This window comes from Fusarium venenatum, assembly GCF_020744135.1.
Source record: "Fusarium venenatum strain MPI-CAGE-CH-0201 chromosome Unknown EDB82scaffold_2, whole genome shotgun sequence".
Taxonomy (NCBI): domain Eukaryota; kingdom Fungi; phylum Ascomycota; class Sordariomycetes; order Hypocreales; family Nectriaceae; genus Fusarium; species Fusarium venenatum.
Window position 1 is genome coordinate 4786141 of NW_027072130.1, and position 18950 is coordinate 4805090.

The 18950-nt window shown below is 49.0% G+C and overlaps 6 protein-coding genes across 6 annotated transcripts; 3 read left to right on the top strand and 3 right to left on the bottom strand.

Annotated features, from left to right (window-relative positions):
* EDB82DRAFT_168613 (Alpha/Beta hydrolase protein) lies at positions 1–2451 on the top strand. Its single transcript, XM_025734681.2, has 5 exons — positions 1–654; positions 711–933; positions 981–1802; positions 1855–2040; positions 2094–2451. Exons 1-5 carry the CDS (start codon positions 394–396, stop codon positions 2246–2248), a joined length of 1647 nt encoding a protein of 548 aa, XP_025585463.1. The 5' UTR covers positions 1–393; the 3' UTR covers positions 2249–2451.
* Positions 2452–3514: 1063 nt separating this feature from the next.
* On the bottom strand, positions 3515–4719 carry EDB82DRAFT_430213 (ClpP/crotonase-like domain-containing protein; the record flags this gene model as incomplete). The annotated part of the gene is made up of 6 exons (XM_025734682.1): positions 3515–3642; positions 3710–3890; positions 3986–4102; positions 4160–4189; positions 4291–4421; positions 4530–4719. The coding sequence occupies 6 exons, from the start codon at positions 4717–4719 to the stop codon at positions 3515–3517; spliced, it is 777 nt and encodes a 258-aa protein (XP_025585464.1).
* A 1673-nt stretch (positions 4720–6392) lies between these two features.
* EDB82DRAFT_461000 (uncharacterized protein) lies at positions 6393–10024 on the top strand (the record flags this gene model as incomplete). Its single annotated transcript, XM_025734683.2, has 6 exons — positions 6393–6945; positions 6996–7130; positions 7186–7268; positions 7318–7421; positions 7470–7754; positions 7812–10024. 6 exons carry the CDS (start codon positions 6393–6395, stop codon positions 9634–9636), a joined length of 2985 nt encoding a protein of 994 aa, XP_025585465.2. The 3' UTR covers positions 9637–10024.
* EDB82DRAFT_168957 (fungal-specific transcription factor domain-containing protein) lies at positions 9989–12855 on the bottom strand. Its single transcript, XM_065607110.1, has 3 exons — positions 12485–12855; positions 10569–12419; positions 9989–10517 (listed from the first exon to the last, which is right to left on the bottom strand). Exons 1-3 carry the CDS (start codon positions 12628–12630, stop codon positions 10250–10252), a joined length of 2265 nt encoding a protein of 754 aa, XP_065464791.1. The 5' UTR covers positions 12631–12855; the 3' UTR covers positions 9989–10249.
* A 694-nt stretch (positions 12856–13549) lies between these two features.
* EDB82DRAFT_498723 (uncharacterized protein) lies at positions 13550–15586 on the bottom strand. Its single transcript, XM_025734685.2, has 3 exons — positions 15255–15586; positions 14040–15198; positions 13550–13969 (listed from the first exon to the last, which is right to left on the bottom strand). Exons 1-3 carry the CDS (start codon positions 15401–15403, stop codon positions 13727–13729), a joined length of 1551 nt encoding a protein of 516 aa, XP_025585467.2. The 5' UTR covers positions 15404–15586; the 3' UTR covers positions 13550–13726.
* A 1342-nt stretch (positions 15587–16928) lies between these two features.
* On the top strand, positions 16929–18043 carry EDB82DRAFT_430446 (aquaporin-like protein; the record flags this gene model as incomplete). The annotated part of the gene is made up of 3 exons (XM_025734686.1): positions 16929–17227; positions 17280–17820; positions 17873–18043. 3 exons carry the CDS (start codon positions 16929–16931, stop codon positions 18041–18043), a joined length of 1011 nt encoding a protein of 336 aa, XP_025585468.1.
* Between the last annotated feature and the right edge of the window lie 907 nt (positions 18044–18950).

The following is an 18950-nucleotide window of genomic DNA, read 5'->3' on the forward strand; positions in this document are numbered from 1 at the left end:
CCATGGGCTTTTCTCTCCCATTTTGGCTGTGACTTGGGTCTAGAGGGCGGCAGTTAATCTCGGCAACTGAAGCACGATTCGGAAACAGAGACCAATTAGGCAATTTGAGGACCGATGTTGTGTCATGAAAGCACTGACTCTGGGGCGAAATTATGCTGTCTGTACCAGAAACAACATGTTACTGAATAAGTAAAGAAACACTTTGCATGACGTTGAGCGTTTCTCCGCTCAATGTCACTCAAGTCGGGCACTAGCTTTGGAACCCCCCAGACCATTGCGGACTCTATGTACGGGGCTATAGAGCATAAACAGCTTAAATGATCATGATCCGCACCTATATGATGGACTGAGAGTAGTTGAGAAACAAGTCGCGTGTTGTAACATCTCCTCACGATGCCTTCTCTTCTAAGCCTTGTCACTGCGGCTGCCCTTCTGGCCGACGGTGTTGTTTCGCAACAAGCACCTACCGTCACGATCAAGAATGGTACTCTCGAAGGAAGATATGAACCTGGATACAATCAGGATCTGTTCTTGGGTATCCCTTTTGCTCAGCCTCCTGTCGGCCAACTTCGTTTCCAGAACCCTCAGAGTCTGAACGAGACATTTGACACCCTTGAGGTGAAGAAGTATGGCGACTCTTGTGTTGGATACGGAGTGAGTAACTACCTTTGAGTTTTTGTAAAAGAATAGTGAATACTGACTTTGGCCAGAACACCGCCGACCAGGGTCCTGCTACCTTCAGCGAGGACTGTCTCACCCTGAACGTTGTCCGACCTGCGGGCAGTAGCAGCGATGAGAAGCTTCCTGTTGGTGTTTTCATCCACGGTGGAGGTTGGACCATGGACTTTGCTGCCAACGGTGCCTACAACATGACCTTCATGGTCGAGGAAGCTGTCAAAGCTGGCAAGCCTTTCGTTGCTGTCTCCGTCGCTTGTAAGTCAAATCAGCGCAACCCTCAATTCACCACTGACATAAGATAGACCGACTTGCTTTCTGGGGTTTCTTGGCCAGCAAGGACGTCATGGACGCCGGCATCGCCAACCTCGGTTTGAAGGATCAGCGTCTCGCTCTTGAATGGGTCCAGGAGAACATTGGCGCTTTCGGTGGTGATACCTCAAAGGTCACCATCTTTGGTGAGAGTGCTGGTGGTGGTAACGTCGGTTATCACGCTACTGCTTACGGAGGCAGAGACGACAAACTCTTCCGAGGTATCATTGCTCAGTCCGGTGCTGATGGAACTGACATGAAAAACCTCACTCAACCTGAGCGACGCTACAACATCATTGCTGAAGCTGCTGGCTGTGGCGACGCTTCTGACAAGCTTGCTTGTCTCCGTGAGGTGTCTTTCGAGAAGCTCAACGCTACCAGCACCAAGGTTCCCGGAAACTTCTACCCTGTTGTCGACAATGACTTTATCCCTGATTATCCCTCTACACTCCTCGAGAACGGCAAGTTCGTCAAGGTTCCCCTCATAACCGGCACCAATGCCGACGAGGGCAGCTTCTTCGCCGGCCCCGGTGTCGACAACGATGAGCAGTTTGCTGCTGCTATCATGTCGAATGGCGTCGATGCCAACACTACCGAGACATTGATGGCTCTGTATCCCAACATCGACGCGCTTGGTGTCCCTTCTGGTTACCGCCGAAAGGCTAATGACTCTGTCAAGGCTCAGTTCAAGCGCATGGCAGCTTTCCAGGGTGACAATCTCTTTGTTAGCTGGAGACGCAGAAGGTCCGATGCTTGGTCTAAGTATGGTGTGCCTGCTTACACTTACTTGTTCGAGTCTCCTAACACAAACATGCGTAAGTCTACTGTATCCAATTCTGTTGACGAGATGTACTAACTCGTTTGAAGCTCCTCAAATCGGAACTCCTCACTTTGTCGAGGTCGCCTACGTCTTCTTCAACAAGCTCGGTATGGGTTATGGCAAGAACCTTGGTCCATTCCACAATGCTTCCAAGGAGGTTCTCGACCTTGCCCAGCTTGTTACTCGAATGTGGATCAGCTTCATCACTGAAGGAAACCCTAACGAGCACGGCCGTAAGTTGGTCGAATGGACGTGATTGTGTGATATTGTACTGATGTTTTAATAGTTGCTGGAATTCCCGAGTGGCCTGTGTTCAAGAGCGGCGGTGGCTACGGACAGAACTTCTACTTCAACCCCAACGGTTCCAGCGTTGAGCCTGATACCTTCCGATTGGCTGGTACTACTTTCATGAACTCTCTTGCGGAGCAGTTTGGAAGGTAAAAAGCTATTTGAAAAACGACTTATGTTTGCTATGTTGGATGAGATGCTCAAATCCAATCTAGCCCATGACCAATTTTATGTGTACATACTTGAATTATTAGCATACTGGGCTCATGAAGTATATGAAAGAATTTAATTTCACAGGCGCCTCAGTGTCACCCGCACCAAACAAATGCAACATTGCGAGATGTGGCCTGACTTGAGCAACAAACTTTAACTCTCAAAGCCGACTCATCACCAAGCTACGATTCAGGTGAAAACAGCACAGTCCCTGCCAAGCTCTAGCCAGAGGTTCGTTAGATAATGGCGGCTAAGACGGCCCGCGGCTGCTAGTGACTCGGGATGGCGTTTACGCTTTGACAGACGCACAGGGTGACGGCTCTAGTGCCGAGGATAAATCATACGATGGGCTTTGCAACAAGTACATCGACATCCATGCCTGACGGTAAAATCCATCAAGTAAGTCCAGAGATCGCTTTGACCCTGGGAACAGATGTCGGTGGTCTATGGGCTTTCATGAGATGTTCACACGAATGGCATCAATCTAACAGAGAAGCTGGCTGCAGAAAGATAAGAGACGAAAATAGTAGGTGAGTTCGAGTCACAAGTTCCTGCCCTGAAGCTAAGGTATAGGGCGAGGTTGAATCGTAGGTCGATCATGGAAAGCCGTGCCGCCGGTGATCTGATTGATCGGATATGCCTCGTCGCAGACGTTACGCTATCCAGTGCCAAACGCAATTGGCATCGTCAGATGGGAGAACCCTTCGCAACTAGATCGACACCAACCCTATAGCATCGTGGTATGCCGTTACATCCCGGAAAGGATCTAAACACCCACTGTAGGAGGTTTGGAGTTTGTTTACTGGCGAAAAGGAATGCCTTGGCGAATGATCGACAAGTGTAACCTAACATTTGCGACAGCTGGTGACATTGACGATTGTCACGGCTTGTATGAACACAAAGTGAATCATTAGATGCAACGCAAATGATCGAAAACGATAGCCAAGAAAAAGGATCATCGCACGGTCCACGGTGAAGAAAATAAGGCTGCTCATGATCGGCGGAAGTCAACCAATGTTATACCTTGGCAACACGGGACGAGCTAACCGAAGGAACGAAGTAACATTGGCATATTGAAAAAACCAATAGCACCCACCAGCGTAAGATATAGACTTCTGGTGTCAAACCAGCATGCACGCATCATGCATACAATGATCATCCTCTCAACCGACCTTACGTGAGAGTTTAGATTAACAGTAGATCAACTTATTTGGACCTCCACTCAGGTTTCCTCTTTTCCAAGAAGGCTTTGACACCCTCTTCTTTATCCTTGGTCCCAAAAGCAAAGTAATACAAACTTCTCTCAAACTCGTGATCAGCACCCAAATCATCCGCTACGATAAATAGTATGTCAACACGATATTCACACCTACTTATAGAAACAAGTGTTAAGCCACTTACATTTACAAATTGCTTCTTTAGCCAAGCCCAAAGCCATGGGGCTAAGCGCCGCAAGCGTCGATGCCGTGTCCTTCACCACGTTGTTCAAGACGCTGCCGCTTTCGTAGAGCTGCGCAACTAGACCTGCAGACTGAGCCTCTTCTGCTTGGATGGGACGACCGAGAAGGATCATCTGCATAGCCTATCACTCACACGCGTCAAATGCCAACTCATCAAAACTCAGTTGTACAAGGGAGGAGGGGAGATGGAGAAAGATTGGATATCATTAGCACACACCTTGAACTTTCCCACGGCACTGGTCAGCCGCTGTGTACCGCCAGCACCAGGGATAAGACCAATTGTGACCTCTGGGAGACCGAATCGACTGTCATGCGCTGCAAAAATCAGGTCGCACTAAAAGCGTTTGTTTATCAGCTTCGGGTTCCGGAGCGAGGCAGGGAAAATCTTTACCATGAGAGCAAGCTCAAAACCCCCACCGAGCTGTCAATCCCACAAACATTAGCTTTGTACTGTACTACTGTATACTCCAGAGTTCCTGACTTCTGTGAATTTGACTATAGTTAGTGGAACTGTCAACTCACCGCCATTCCCTCAACAGCCGCTATCAAAGGCTTGCGCACGGCTTGCATCCCCGTACAAAGCTCCGACAAGTAGCGGCAGTCCCGCGCGCCTTCCGCATCGAGGCGTGAGATCTCCCCGATATCAGCTCCGGCTGTTGGTTAGGTCTTGTCAGCTGTCCTGGTCAAGTGCCGGGGTTGTTCGATGTACCCCTGCCCTTGTGGGAATTGGGAATGGGTAATAAAGTGGAGTGAGTTCATACCGCAAAAGAAAGTCGAGCTGCCAGTGATGACAATGACTCGCACGCCATCGTCCCTGGATGCTGCCTTCAGCTGTTCCAGAAAGACGGTTATGAGTTCCTGCGAGAGGGCGTTGCGCTTGGAGGGTCTGTTTAACGCCAGGACGCGTACACCGTCTGCGGGAGCGGAAGGGAGGATAAGCTGATGGTCCATTGTCTGTTGACTTGGAGTGTGTATACAAAGAATCACGGGCTGAAAGAAGGCTGCACTCGGCAAGATTGACTCAGTGGATGATGTGATGTCTTTGGTTGACTTGCTGTTCTCTTGTCTACGGAACGCGTTGGGTAAAATACAGGACAACCAGGTACTTCACCTCGGGTAAGCACGTCAAAGAACGCGTGAACTTAGTCGCGTCGATCAGTCAATCGAAAGTGGATAGTGTCTTTGATTCAACTGAGACACGGCTTGTGTTTGTCTGACCCTAGAGTACGTACATGCAGGTTCCCTCCCAACATGCACTCAGGTGAAGACTTTCTCTCGACATTTCTGATTACTGTGTATTGCAAACAAACTAATAAATTTTTTTCTCCAGTGCGGCATTTCGAAAGGTGGTGGTTGGGGATCTTTTTCTATGTTTGGAAGACTTGGTTGTACATCGCTGCTGAATCTGTTGTCGATCTTTGAGTCCGTCAATTCCGCTGGCTTGGTCCAAGTGTCGAGCCGTTCGCGTGGCTAGTCTACTGTAGTTTGATGAAAACCGATGATCTTTGTTGAGGCTAGATAGATTCATAGATTTCGGTCTGCCACTTGTGGAGTTCCGAAATAACCTAAGAGAAGCCGAGGTATTCTCTCTGAAAGGTAACTCTAGACATATGGCGGACGAGCCAAGCGACAATAATCCAAGAGTTATGAACACATTGTCTCATCCCATCTTCAGCAGAATGTCACCGAACTCGTCATCATACATGTAACATGTCGACAGATGCCGGAGTCAGATCCTGCAGCTCCCGCATGCTGGAGATGTCGTGGCAACCCTGGCAGTAACCGCATCCGCGGAACCGAGTTAAATCAGACTATCTCCCGCAGATCCCTCACTAGATGCGGGTCTAATTAACACTAACAATCGAACTGACAGGGATTAGATCCACAGACTATACCAAAACTTCGTTTCCTAGATCCGACGGTGAGAGGAAGCATTCAATAAATCTACCAACTGCATTTTCGCAAGCAAACATGCCCTCACCCATTCAAGTCGTCCCGTCCCGTATTGTCATGTGCTCGTGCCTAATCCTTGCAAGATTCAAAGCGGTTTCCCGTTCCCAAACTGGTTATGGCTTTAGCCGGAGGTCTTCCTTTACCCCAATTGATAAGCCAGTTTCAAGGAAACCAGCAAACAGGACTATGCGGAGCCATATCTGGACACGTTTGACACAGGAAGAGGAAAAAAAGACGCACCTCGGAGGAGGGCGCGGCCTGAGTGAAGACCGCCCCCCCCAAAAGTGCAGCTCTTACTACGCACCTGACTGGCCGGGTTGCCTGGACATTTCACTATTTGCAACTTGTTGGGTACAGTAGCTTGGAATAATCCTGCCAAGCAATGACGAGGAAGGCTGGGTTAGGCTATGGATAGGTTGACGACAGGGAACAGACAAGAAAAAGAAAGAGGTTGCAGAAAGCGGAGAAGGGAAAAGCATTTGTTTATTTAAGAACACACTTGCTTGTTTGGTGGAGAGAGTTCTTATGCACTCCTTTAATTTCAAATCATCAAAGCACCACTACCCAAGCACACTTCCCTCTTATTATCTAAGTATTTTGAGTTTCTGTTTGAAACCTCTTGTACGACGATCGTCATTTCCATCCTCTTTCACACGCCCAGCTTGCCTGGTATGCCCTCTCCCGTGCTTGCAGTACCTCAAGGGACTGCTGTGCCCGTGTCTTTTACACAAGGTACATGCAGTAGGCCTAGTTTCTCGACTATCACAGAAGCTTTCTTCCATCATGCCGCCACACAACCTTCGGCAAAGGCGGCACGAGATCTGTCTGCCGAGCCGCCTGTTGAGATAAGCTATGGCGAGCTTGCCCAACAAAGCATCAGCTTGGCTCGACGATTGCAAAGCCTTGGTGTTTTGCCAGGGGATCGTGTCCCTCTTGTTGTCAAGCGTGGTGTTGGCATGCTTGTCGGAATCATCTCTATCCTGTCATGTGGTGCTCAATATGTTCCTCTTGACGGAGGTGTCGTTGCAGATGAGACTTTACGTTTCGTGTTGAAGCAGACAGGTGGAAAGGTTGTTTTGACTTCAAAATCAACAGCTCATCGTCTATCAAACACAGGAGTTTCCAACATTGTCACGATTGAGGACTCACATGAGATCGACGACAAGTCGGACTTTATCCCCTTCGGTCAGCCTGAAGCTGGTTGTTATGTGATATACACCTCAGGTAAGACGAATCATACTTATATTTTGACTTATGCCATACTAATTAGTTAGGAACAACTGGCACACCGAAGGGAGTAGATGTCAGCCACCGCAACGTCACAAACTTGCTATGTCAGGCACCAGGAAACTTGGGCATTGGACCAGGATCATGTGTTGGCCAAGTGTTGAACGTCAGCTTTGATATGGGTAAGCCATGAACTGTTATTTAGTCAGACTCAAGTGCCATAGCTAACATGTGAAGCTGCCTGGGAAACACTCGGTTGTCTATCTAATGGAGGTACTCTGATCCTTCGCGGATCAAATTGGTCAAAAGCCCTAAAAGAGGTAAGACTTTTGAATTCTACTTGAAGTCCAACACTAATAAATCTTCAAGTTGGATGTTCTCATTTGCACACCAAGCATTCTCTCAAAACAAAACCCCGAGGACTTTCCAAGACTGAAAACAGTCGCCACAGCAGGTGAACCAAGCTGTCAAAAGTAAGTCGAGACTATTCGAGAAGGAAAGACCCAACTGACATCCAAAAGACTTGCAGACCTCTGGGCTTCTCATGTGTCCTACTTCAACTGCTATGGCCCTACAGAAACCACCATCGTCAACACGACTCACCTCCACCAGACAGGCCAACCGCTATCCATTGGTAAACCTACACCAGGAAATACCGTCTACATCTTGGATGAGTTCTTAAAACCTGTTCCTGTTGGCGAGGTTGGTAATGTGTGGGCTGGTGGCGCGGGAGTGGCGCGAGGCTATGTCGATCTGCCCGATAAGACAGCTGAGAGATTCCGCCTGGACCCATTTGCCCAAGACGGGTAAGTACAGCTCAGTCCCGACTTTCTGACAGCTCAGCCAATACTGACTATTTATAGATCAAACATGTACAACACCGGAGATTTATGTCAATGGAACACGGATGGCACTCTTCACATCCTTGGCCGTATTGACGACCAAGTCAAAGTCAAGGGCTTCCGTGTTGAACTCGACGGCGTTGTTGCATGCATCAAGTCCTGCCCTTCAGTTCAATCAGCAACCGCTCTTCTGATCAACGAAGAGATCCATGCCTTTATCACTCCCAGCCATTGTCCCGTTCCGGTCGTTGAGGCACACCTCAAGACTCTCCAGCCTTACTACGCCATGCCGACGCATTACCACCAACTGGAGACTTTACCCATGACCGCAAACGGTAAAGTCGACAAGCATGCTCTGAAGATGTCTGTGTCAATGGCTGTCAGCAGCCAAGTCCGCACTCCCCTACCGGCTGTATTGGCACACGCTCGCATGGATTCGAACGCTTCAAGTGCTACGCAATTCAGTTCTTTCTCAGATGCTTCTGATGCAACTCTTATTCCCGAGCACCAGTATGATCTTGAGAAGGCTATTCCAGAGAAAGACCTGCCCAAACACGCCCGAGGAGTACGCCACAGAATTCTCATCGTGTACCGTCGCTTATTCTCACTTGTTGGCTTGTTCAATATTGGCGCCGCTATCGCTCTTCTTCTGACCAGCATCAACCGAGAATGGATGGGTATCATCACCGCCATCAACTTGGCCACTGCCGTTCTTGTCCGTCAAGAATTTGTCATTAACGCTCTCTACACCATCACATGCAGCGTACCTAAGTCCTGGCCTCTTGCTATTAGATCTCGCTGTGCAAAGATCTATCATCTTGGCGGTGTTCACTCTGGTGCAGCTGCGAGTGCAGGAGCATGGCTCTTGGCAACCAACATTGCAGATATTGCATGTGCGTTTGGAAACTGCCCCAACTGGGGTAACCTCTCCATCGCATCTCAAGTCATTTCGTGGATTCTCTCGGTCATGTTTGTTGGCATGATTGGTATGGCTTGGCCATCTGTCCGCAAGCGATACCATGACCTCTTTGAGAGAACCCACCGATTCGCTGGTTGGACCATGCTCGCTCTCTTCTGGGTCCAAGTCGTCCTCTCAGCCAACGACAGCACACCAGCTGGCACAACCTTGGGAGAGTCCTGTGTTAAGTCACCTGCCTTTTGGCTCTTGGCGGTAGCCACAGCCAGCGTTGCGTCTTCGTGGTGCTTCCTTCGAAAAGTCCCCGTGGAAGCTGAGAAGCTCTCGGACCACGCTATCAGACTTCATTTTGACTACACTGTCCCTGTCAACGGGTCTTTTACCCGTCTCTCACGCCAACCTCTTAAGGAGTGGCACTCCTTCGCCACCATTCCCGCCCCAGAGCCTGTGAACGGAAGATCAAAGGGCTATTCACTCGTCGTTTCTAACGCTGGTGACTGGACAAAAGCCACCATCCAGGATGGCCCATCGTACATTTGGACACGTGGCGTACCTACATGTGGTGTCATGCGCATAGCAACGCTGTTTAACCGCGTCGTTCTCATCGCGACGGGCTCAGGAATCGGTCCTGTCTTGGGCCACATCCAGAATCCTTCCTGCCCAACGCAGCTCATCTGGTCAACCAAGAACCCAGAAGAGACATTCGGTAAAGAAATTTGCGAGACCATTAGCAACAGCATCCCCAACGCGGTCATCCACGATACTAAGAAGCTTGGGAGACCTGACTTGGTGAAGATGGGCTACAACTTGGTCAAGCAATTCAAGGCTGAGGCTGTCATCATTATTGCGAATGAGAAAATCACCAAGAAAATTGTTTACGGACTGGAAACGCGTGGTGTTCCAGCCTACGGAGCTATCTGGGATAGCTAAAGGAATGTTTGTTTATTGTTTACGATTCATGTTCATGTTAACGCCTGGAACGACACTGAAAATTTGTTATGGCTTTTGATACCTCTTACGATGAAAGTATAGTTATGATGTATAGATGAATGAATACCATGTCTTGTCGATCTGAAACAGCCTCCATAAACAATCACAAGTTGGAATGTAAATCTCCCTAGCATAGTAGCACCTGACAGCTGAGACAGAGTTTGGGGCCGCATTTAACTTTAAGGAATGGTCTACGCGCCCGTTGAACTTCGATTAAGTTCACATGAGAGATCGGCGGGGGCTGAACTCAATGACAGATCTTGTTAGGGTGGTCGTTGTAGAGTCGAAGTATGCAAATCGGCTCGTGTTCTGCAGATCGTAATCTAGATGGGATTCTCAATTCCGGATCTCAAGGGATGTCAATGGATGGTTTGTACTCTCATGTATCTTTTACATTTAGGATTTCTATACACATAGCTTCCCAATAAATTCAAAAGATGATGTAATCCAATCGCCACTACAGGAAGTATGAATGCAAATACCGTTGCCGTGAGGCTCTCCAAGTCTCTTAACTGAACTGAACCAACCAACCAATAACACTGCCCTCCTCCAATCAAGTGTAGGGCGATCCAAATGCCAACCAGTCAGCTTCAGGATCAGGCACCCCGTTACCTCTGCTTGATTCCGTCCCTAGAGCTGGAGTACGAATGGGTTGCAGCTGCAGCTGCGACTGTGCGCTAGAACATGATGAAGTGCGTGGATAATTGAAGAATTCAAAGACGTCGATGCTGTCTAGCTCACTCAGGGATGTAGTCTGTGTTGACGTTGCTTCCAAGCCTGAGTGTCGTGCGGTGGATGTCAAAGTGACCAAGTCGTAGGCGCTCCTGGTAACTGTTAGTTGAGAAATATCGTTATTGAACCACAAGTCTTACCTTCTCATCGCCGAGAAGCCCATGTCACCTTGTCGGGCTCTCTGTACGACACGCTGAAGAATCTTGGAGTAATTGTTCGCAACCTCCCAATGCTGTCCGACATCTCGCAGCGTATCAATGAAGAAGTCAATCTGTGAATCCACCGCACATCCAACTGTAGCAGCATGGACAAGCAGGAGTCTTCCAGCGACCCATAGCGAGAACGCGAATGAAGGCCCAAGAAGGTTCAAACCGTCTGCTTCAAGAACATCACGCGTGATATCTCCCAAGCTCTGAACGGCAGATAGACATCTCTGCATGGCGTAGTGCGAGGGAACAAATATGTGAGAGCGGACGGTGGGATATGCTGCTGAGGAGTGAAGACGTACGGCGGCTGTAACATAGGCGCTGTGAAGCATGAACCAGTTGGCCACGCGACTGGCGGGGTCAGAGTGACAAAGCGCAGAGATCTTGCTGTATTCACTCGGCAAACTTTGAAGCCACCCGTCTAGAGTGTGGTCGAGGTTGCGATATGTGTTGCGCCATTCTGCCATGTCGCTCGGTGAAGTGACATCGACAGGTGTCTTGAGAAACTCGTGTATTCTGCTGAGGATGACGAGAATCTCGCAGTGATAAGCAAAACTGCCTAGATTCTCGGGTTTGTTGACAAGATAGGTCATTATGGGTGATTGTTTGTTGTTGCATGGACTCAGTGATCGTGTCTCTACAGGCACATTCTTTGAGAATAGGTCGTAAGAGCATGGTAGAAAGCGATTGATTTTGGTGTCATTGAGAATAAAGTCAAATGCGGGTGTGGCAATGGTGGCATATCTGTCGAGAAGATAGATCATCCAGTACAGTCGTCTTCGTCCCTCATCTTCGATCCAAGACTCAGGTTTGCCAGCTGCGACTCTATGAGAAGATGCTGTATGTGTGACCTCGGAGGCTTCTGCGGACAAGAAGACGCTGCTCTCCTCGCACAAACCAAGCTGTCTGGCGTTTTGAGCTAACAGAGACAGAAGATTCCAGCCTCTTGGCCCGTTGGATGTTCCCAGCTCATCCAAGGTTATTATAACGAGGGCTCTCAGTGCAGGGACTGTGGTGTGCTCTATGGCGTATAGCTGGACTGTATGTTTGGCGACAGAGTGATAGTATGCGCTCATCTCAGGTGATAGCCTGGGATCTTTGAGGAAACGTAACGTCGTGGCCACGATGGCATACAGTAAGATCCGATCTGGCTCTTCCATTGATGTTGAGCCGAAGAAGGTGGCAAAGATGGTTTTGCGTTCGAGGATAGGACACCATGTCCCGCAGTGCTTAAAGTATAGGTCCACCAGACTATAGATGATGTCGTGCGGCGGCAGATCAATGGTGTATGATTGCACTGACGGATTTCGTGTTATAGGTGTTGGTATCGGTATGCTTGTTTGAGTTGGTGTTGCTGCACTGGGCCCTTGTTGTGGCGTCTGAACAGATGGATGGGTTGTATTCTGGTTGCTGGTGACCTGCCACGGGCTTGATATGGCGGGTGATTTGGCTTGAGAGAAGGATGATTGTCTGGGGAGAGTAGCTGGAGTAAGTCGGCTGTCCAGCTGTGAAGGATTGTAACCATTGGCGTTGGCAGAAGATACGCCTGGAGACACAACCGGAGAGTGGTCTTGCACGATATGGTCTTCCACTCTTCGCCCCAGAGCTTGAAGCAAGGCATCGATTCTGTTGACTTTGGCTTCCAGTTCAATGCTAAACCCATTTCTTCCAGCTCCAGGCCTTTGACGTTCGAGATATACACAGGTTTTGTTGTGACGAGCGCACCATGAACATGCGGGTTCAGCGCGGTCGCATTTCACTTTGCGAGTCTTGCACATCTCACACCTAAGGCGAATAAATTTAGAAAATTGATCATTAATGATGTATTGAATTGGAAAAAAGAAACATACGATATCTTTTGGTGTTTCTCCCTTCTTCGCTTCTTGGAAGGTCCAGCACCAGCCATCCTCGACTCATCACCACTGGAACCATCGTCGTTGCTCAAAGTCGAATTGGCCTCTTCGTCAGCCATGGAGGGTCCGCTGATGGACGTCATGGTCGATCTTGTCCTTCTCACTCTCCACAATCAACCCAGACAGTGGGAAAGAAGAGGGTCTGGGGGAGATAAGCTACTGGGGCTCTGGGATGAGTAGACTGGACCCTTGCAAATCCCCCTCTGTCCTTTTTTTGCTGATCTCCCTTCATCCAAGCGCGGAGTCGATTACCTTGAATGGAGACGATGCGTGGTTGTGGTTCAGATGCGGGTGATAAAAGTAAAGCCGAACCCTTTTTGATGTGGAGTGTAGGAAAGAAAATGAGTGGGTGGAGAAGGGGAAATGATTTGCTTAGAAAGGTATGACAAGGGAACAAATGAGGGGCAAAATCAGCAAAATAATACTGACAATACGACTACACCATGTCAACTCAAAATTCTTATTGTTACATTTACAACATTCATTTGACTATATCAGACTAAACATCCGAGATCATACCAAATAATCCCTGTCATGGGAGAAAAAAGCCAAGTCGAGATGCCAATGCTAAAACACTGTTTCCCCATGTCCACTTCTCCCAACAGCTCCATCACAGACCTTCTATCTATGGCCAACCTTGCATTACCGTTACACCTACATGTGACTTCTCGGCATACAGGCATTCTCCTTTCCGGATCACCCGGCGTTTATGTGCTCTCTTTGCTTGCTTGCAGCTTGCAGGAGTTTGCAGAAAGAGAGGAAACGTTTCAATCCTTGATCCATGACCATGACCAAGATCCATGACAGAAGCCAAGATGACTTGGGGTGGCTTGGATCAGCTGACGGGACCAACCGCAACTGAATAAAACAGCATGGGTAGGGTCACAAACGAATCCCCTCACTCCATCCTGCAGAACTCTACAGTCTTGAACCCCTCTCTCGGAAATAACATTGCGGAGCCGCGGATGGCACCATCATCAAAGTAAGGCTAATGCATGTCTAGAAGCAGTCAAGTTTCCATTCATCGGCTTATTTCTTCTTTAGTAACCCTACAGATCCTGGTGTTTCATCAGGCAGCAGAATAAAAATCCATGCAAACATACATTAAGCTAAGCTATTGGAATAGGTACTAGTACACACAAGCAAACAAACCAATCAACTGCCCACTTTCCTGGGTATCTACTCGTTGGTCCAGCCCTTGGACATCTCAACGGCCTTGGTCCAACGACCAAACCGCTTGGTCGCCTCCTCCTCGGCAATCTGCGGCTTGAAGATGGTACGACCTTGGGTGTTGACCTCCTTCAAGTCATCAAAGCTCTTCCAGATACCAACGGCGAACCCCGCTGCGATGGCCGCGCCCAGTGCTGTTGTCTCACGCATGCCGGGTCGGTTGACCGGGATTCCAATAAGATCTGACTGGGTCTGTAAATAGGTTAGCAAAATAATCCTTCTCAAATGTGTGGGGACAAGACATTGGTAACGTCTTACGTACCTGCATGATCAGATCCGAGTTACACATGCCACCGTCGACAGCAAGCTCGGTCAAAGCATGTCCGCTGTCCTTCTCCATCGAGTCGAGAATGGCCTTTGTTTGGAAACACGTCGCCTCAAGAGTCGCTCTCGCAATGTGCCCACGCTGCGTGTACGCCGTGATACCAAAGATGGTGCCTCGCGCATCGTCAATCCAGTACGGCGCAAACAGGCCACTAAAGGCCGTAACAAAGGTGCACCCACCATTGTCCTCCACCGTCTCGGCCAGAGCGCTGAGCTTGGCTGAAGACTCGATGAAGCCAAAGTTGTCCACAAGGAACTTAACACTGGAGCCTGCTACTGCAATACTGCCCTCCAGAGCGTACATGGTGTTGCCCTCACCAAAATCAAAGGCTACCGTTGTCAACAGGCCGTGCGTCGAAATGACGGGCTTGGTGCCAACATTGTAGAGCAAGAAGCAACCTGTGCCGTACGTGTTCTTGGCGAGACCGGGGGTAAAGGCCTTCTGTCCGACAAGAGCTGCAGACTGGTCGCCCAGACATCCGGTGATCTTGACTCCTTTGAGAGACGTACCAGCCAGTGATCCATAGGCCTTGTTGTCTGAAGACCGCACGATTCTTGGCAGCGTAATCTTGGAATCATCAATACGGAACCAGTCAAGAATGTCCTCGTCATACTTGAGAGTCTCAAGATTCATAAACATGGTTCGCGAGGCATTTGACGGATCAGAAACGTAAACGTCACGCTCAGTCGCGCCGTTGAGCTTGTACGTCAACCAAGTGTCGACTGTTCCAAACGCCAAAACACCGCGCTCATACGCATCTTTGACTTCAGGAATATTGTCAAGAAGCCAGAGCAGTTTGCTGACGGATGGGTACGTGGAGAGAGGAATACCACATCGCCCGATCAGCTCGCTGGAGCCAAGACGGCGCTTGAGACGACGCACGAGATCTTTCGATCGTGTGTCTGTCCAGACGATGGCGTTGTGCAGAGCCTTTCCAGTCGTCTTATCCCAGACGACAGTTGTCTCTCGTTGATTTGTGATACCAACGGCTTTGATCTGCTCTCTTGAGTGCCCTTGGCTCTCAAAAGATTCAACTGCGCCGTCGATACACTGCTCAACAGAGCTCACAAGCTCCTCAGGATCATGCTCATGCCATCTATACCAAATATTAATCACTGTTCAAAAGATCACCTCATTGTAAATCTAACTTACCCAGGATGAGGATAATACTGCTTGAATTCAAGCTGATGCGTGGCAACAACATCCCCACTGGTGTCAAAGATCAGGAAGCGCGAGCTTGTAGTGCCCTGATCAATGGCACCAATAAAGGCAGTGTTTGTCTTTCCGTTGAGGAGAGGCATTATGCAGTGCAGGGCAGTCCTGTAGCAGATCACAGGAAGAAGGTTGTGGAGAAAGGATCTTTTAGATGGGGCAAAGGTAAAAAATGTAACAGTGACAAGTGAGTCTGACTGATGTGGGCGTGTAAAAGATCACCTTATAAAGTTTCAATGTGGGAATGCATCTCGAACAGGCGCAATCCCTTGGTAGCCCTTAAGTATGTACGTGCTTCGGTATCCAATTACCAGCAAACACCGAGTTCCAAGACTATCTCGTGCAAACCTCCCAATTCAGAGGCATCTCGGGAAACCGTTTCCCATTCCCGCGGTCTCCCCTCTTCCCCCAAGAGATTGCCCAGCTGCGGGGTTCCCAAGTCTTGTCAGACGGAAAAGATGCACGAAATTAGTTCGAATGAATCCTTCTCTTACACCCCCTTGTCGAAATAGACCCTTGTTCGTTACACATAACCAACATCACTTTCCTCTTCTAGCCTGTAAGCTAAGCCTCGGCTTGGGGACACCGAATTACAGTCCATGTCACAAGACACACACAGCCCATCGGGAATCCCACGAGCGAACGACTAGATAAGTGAGTGATATACTTATCCAATGTACCTGTACTGCTGGTAGAGTAGGAGAAGAAAGAGGACAGGGGGTTGGTGAAATGTTACATTTCCCCGCAGTGCACTAGGGGAAGCACAATCTCCATGTTCCAGAAGCTTGATTCGGATCCGCTTGTCACCTCATCGCGTACTGCGGGGCCATATAACTTTGACCATACCTTATTCCTGACAAGTCAACCAACCAAACCAACTCGACCTCGGTCGACCGGGAAGATTGCAAATCCTTTCCTGACTTTTGTTTGAGAGTCTGGGGTTGCTCGAGATGAGATAGATGTGTGGAGAATAGAACCGCACCAGTCTCGACCGTTCTGCCCCTCTTATTCACTCCCAGCCTTTCGGTGTAAGCATCCTCATCAGAGCAAAGCATCTCGGATTTTGATATCCCATCGCGGACGTTGTCATTTGTTTTTCGGTGGTGTGCCGCCGAGAGACATATTGTTGACAAAAATCTCATCCGCACATGATCGAGTCCAAGCAGAGTTTTGTCCCGAACGCCATCTTGGCCCGTTGCCCTGCCATGGTCCGATTCCATCGGAACTACTCGCTGACCTTTTCCTCCTCCCCCTCTTCCAATCTCCTGGGGTGCCCAGAATAACCTAACCCCTAGTCCAGTGCTCGTAAGCCCAGACTTGGGACAAAGACAGGCGCTCGCAGCTTCGGTAAATCGACATATGTTGGTGTCTTCCAATACCGAGAGTCGCAGAGAAAGCCCTTGGCCGTAACGGGAACGAGGGGCAAAAGCACCACCTTTGGATGCATCCTGTACTTCGCTGACCATAAATTGTAACGTGATCCCCAGCAACGCCGAGCAAAGTGGATGACGAGCGCCAATCTTGACTGTAACCTGTCGTTCTTGCATCCTGTTGCCAACACTTTTCATCCCATCCCATTCTTCTTCCCTCTGCAACCTCACCTCTTTCCCAAGGATGCCCATCTCTACCGTCAACGACTCCATCTCTGAGTCCTCAGTCCACAAGTCTTCCATCCCAACAAAGGTCGAGATGAGCCAGCATGAAAAGTACAGTGAGGCGCCCAGTGAGGCGCCCACAATCCCACCCCCGCCTGAGCAGTATGCTTGGAGTAGGGTCAGGGAGAACTGTCAGGATGCTTTTTCGGAATTCTTTGGTACTTTCATTCTTCTCCTCTTTGGTGACGGTGTCGTTGCCCAGGTTGTTCTCAGTCGTGGAACAAAGGGTGATTATCAAAGTATCTCATGGGGATGGGGGTGAGTTGTTCCTTATCTTTGTTAACCAAGCTCGTCACTGACATGAACATAGTCTCGGTGTCATGCTTGGAGTGTATGTCGGAGGTAAATCAGGCGGTCACTTGAACCCAGCCGTGACTCTAGCCAATTGTCTGTTCAGAGGTCATCCCTGGCGAAAGTTCCCTGTGTATGCCGTCGCCCAAGTCCTGGGTGCCATGGCTGCTGCAGCCGTCGTGTACGGTAACTACAAGTCTGCCATTGACGCCTATGAAGGTGGCCCTGGTATCCGTACCGTGATTGGCGAGAACGCGACGGCTGGAGTATTCTGCACGTATCCTGCTGAATTCATGACACGCACTGGCATGTTCTTTTCCGAGTTCATCGCCAGCACGATTCTGCAGTTCGTCATCTTTGCCATGGCGGACAGCGCCAACATCGGTGCCGGTCCATTGATGCCATTGGGTCTGTTCTTCTTGATCTTCGGTATCGGTGCTTGCTTCGGTTGGGAGACAGGATATGCCATCAACTTGGCTCGTGATTTCGGTCCTCGTTTGGTTTCGTACATGCTCGGATACGGGAGTGAAGTCTGGTCTGCTGGCGGATACTATTTCTGGGTGAGTCCAAGTGTATATCGCAAGGTGAATATTTTGACTGACCGTTCTCCAGATTCCTATGGTAGCTCCATTCCTTGGCTGTGCTTTCGGTGGCTTTCTGTATGATGTGTTCATCTACACTGGACCCAGTCCTATCAACACACCAGGCATGGGTTTCGGTCGTCTCGTGAGCCCTCGTCGGTCGACCTGGTCTAACACATACAACGCAAACTCCCCGGTATAGGCTCATTCGTATACTAAAGGTGGCCGAGTTCTTTCATGGTGAAGATGAGGTGTTCCGGGGAGTTGTTTATTTGAAGATCGTGTCGCGTTGATGTGTTGAGATCGTCTCACATCGAACCTAACAAGCTCGCATGAATCGTTTAGCGTGAAGCCACGTCGCGTCGTTCTGGATTTCTTTTGTTCGTCATGGTGTTGGCACGAAATGACGTAATAATAAGACATAGCCTAGTGTAGAGAAGAAGCTCATGCTGTTACCCAAAGTGTTCCGAGACATGGTCGTGATCGATGAGTAGTGTAGTAGAGTTGGAAGTTTATCGTGATGTCTGTTTCCATACAACTATTAGATATGTTTTGAGCCAGTTAAATTGTTTCCCAATGTAGGTAGGTGTTGTTGTCAAGTTCTGTTGCTCGCGTTGTATGATGTGCTGGTGGTAGACTCACTAAGTTCAATCCACCAACCCTATACCGTCGACGTGTGTCGCAATTTCATCACCCTCATTAACGGTATCTCGTCTGTTTCGAATTCGAAAAGTCAATAGAGACCCATGATAATTTTCTCTAATGGAGAGAGAAGACACTTGACTGTACAATGAAGTGTTTGGGGGATATGGCGTTGTTGTTGTAAGTACTGTCAACTCCAAAGTGTTGCCCAACTTAATCCACCAGTGAGGATGAGGGACCATCAGCTTCACCAAGTGATTAGTGGGAAATTAGCCGTGCCTCTGAAGCCACAAAGACGATGTACGGCTGGAATGGAATTCTTTTGAACAAAATCCATATTATGGTAATTCCCGCATGGCGAGACCTCAGTCTCTTTTTAGTTAAATGGTCAGAACATTTGGTGAGCCTTTCCACGGTTTCCCCAAAGTTGATGTCTCCGGTTGAGGAGAGACAGAAACAATGACTGC

Bases quoted from the DNA above. Each gene is read 5' to 3' on its own strand.
- EDB82DRAFT_168957 (XM_065607110.1), bottom strand. From the start codon at position 12,630: ATGACGTCCATCAGCGGACCCTCCATGGCTGACGAAGAGGCCAATTCG. The intron at 12,420-12,484 runs GTATGTTTCTTT...TATTCGCCTTAG, and splicing joins GAGAAACACCAAAAGATATC to GTGTGAGATGTGCAAGACTC. The intron at 10,518-10,568 runs GTAAGACTTGTG...AGTTACCAGGAG, and splicing joins GGCTTCTCGGCGATGAGAAG to CGCCTACGACTTGGTCACTT.
- EDB82DRAFT_498723 (XM_025734685.2), bottom strand. From the start codon at position 15,403: ATGCCTCTCCTCAACGGAAAGACAAACACTGCCTTTATTGGTGCCATT. The intron at 15,199-15,254 runs GTAAGTTAGATT...TATTTGGTATAG, and splicing joins CAGTATTATCCTCATCCTGG to ATGGCATGAGCATGATCCTG. The intron at 13,970-14,039 runs GTACGTAAGACG...ACCTATTTACAG, and splicing joins ACTCGGATCTGATCATGCAG to ACCCAGTCAGATCTTATTGG.
- EDB82DRAFT_168613 (XM_025734681.2), top strand. From the start codon at position 394: ATGCCTTCTCTTCTAAGCCTTGTCACTGCGGCTGCCCTTCTGGCCGAC. The intron at 1,803-1,854 runs GTAAGTCTACTG...ACTCGTTTGAAG, and splicing joins GTCTCCTAACACAAACATGC to CTCCTCAAATCGGAACTCCT. The intron at 2,041-2,093 runs GTAAGTTGGTCG...ATGTTTTAATAG, and splicing joins AAACCCTAACGAGCACGGCC to TTGCTGGAATTCCCGAGTGG.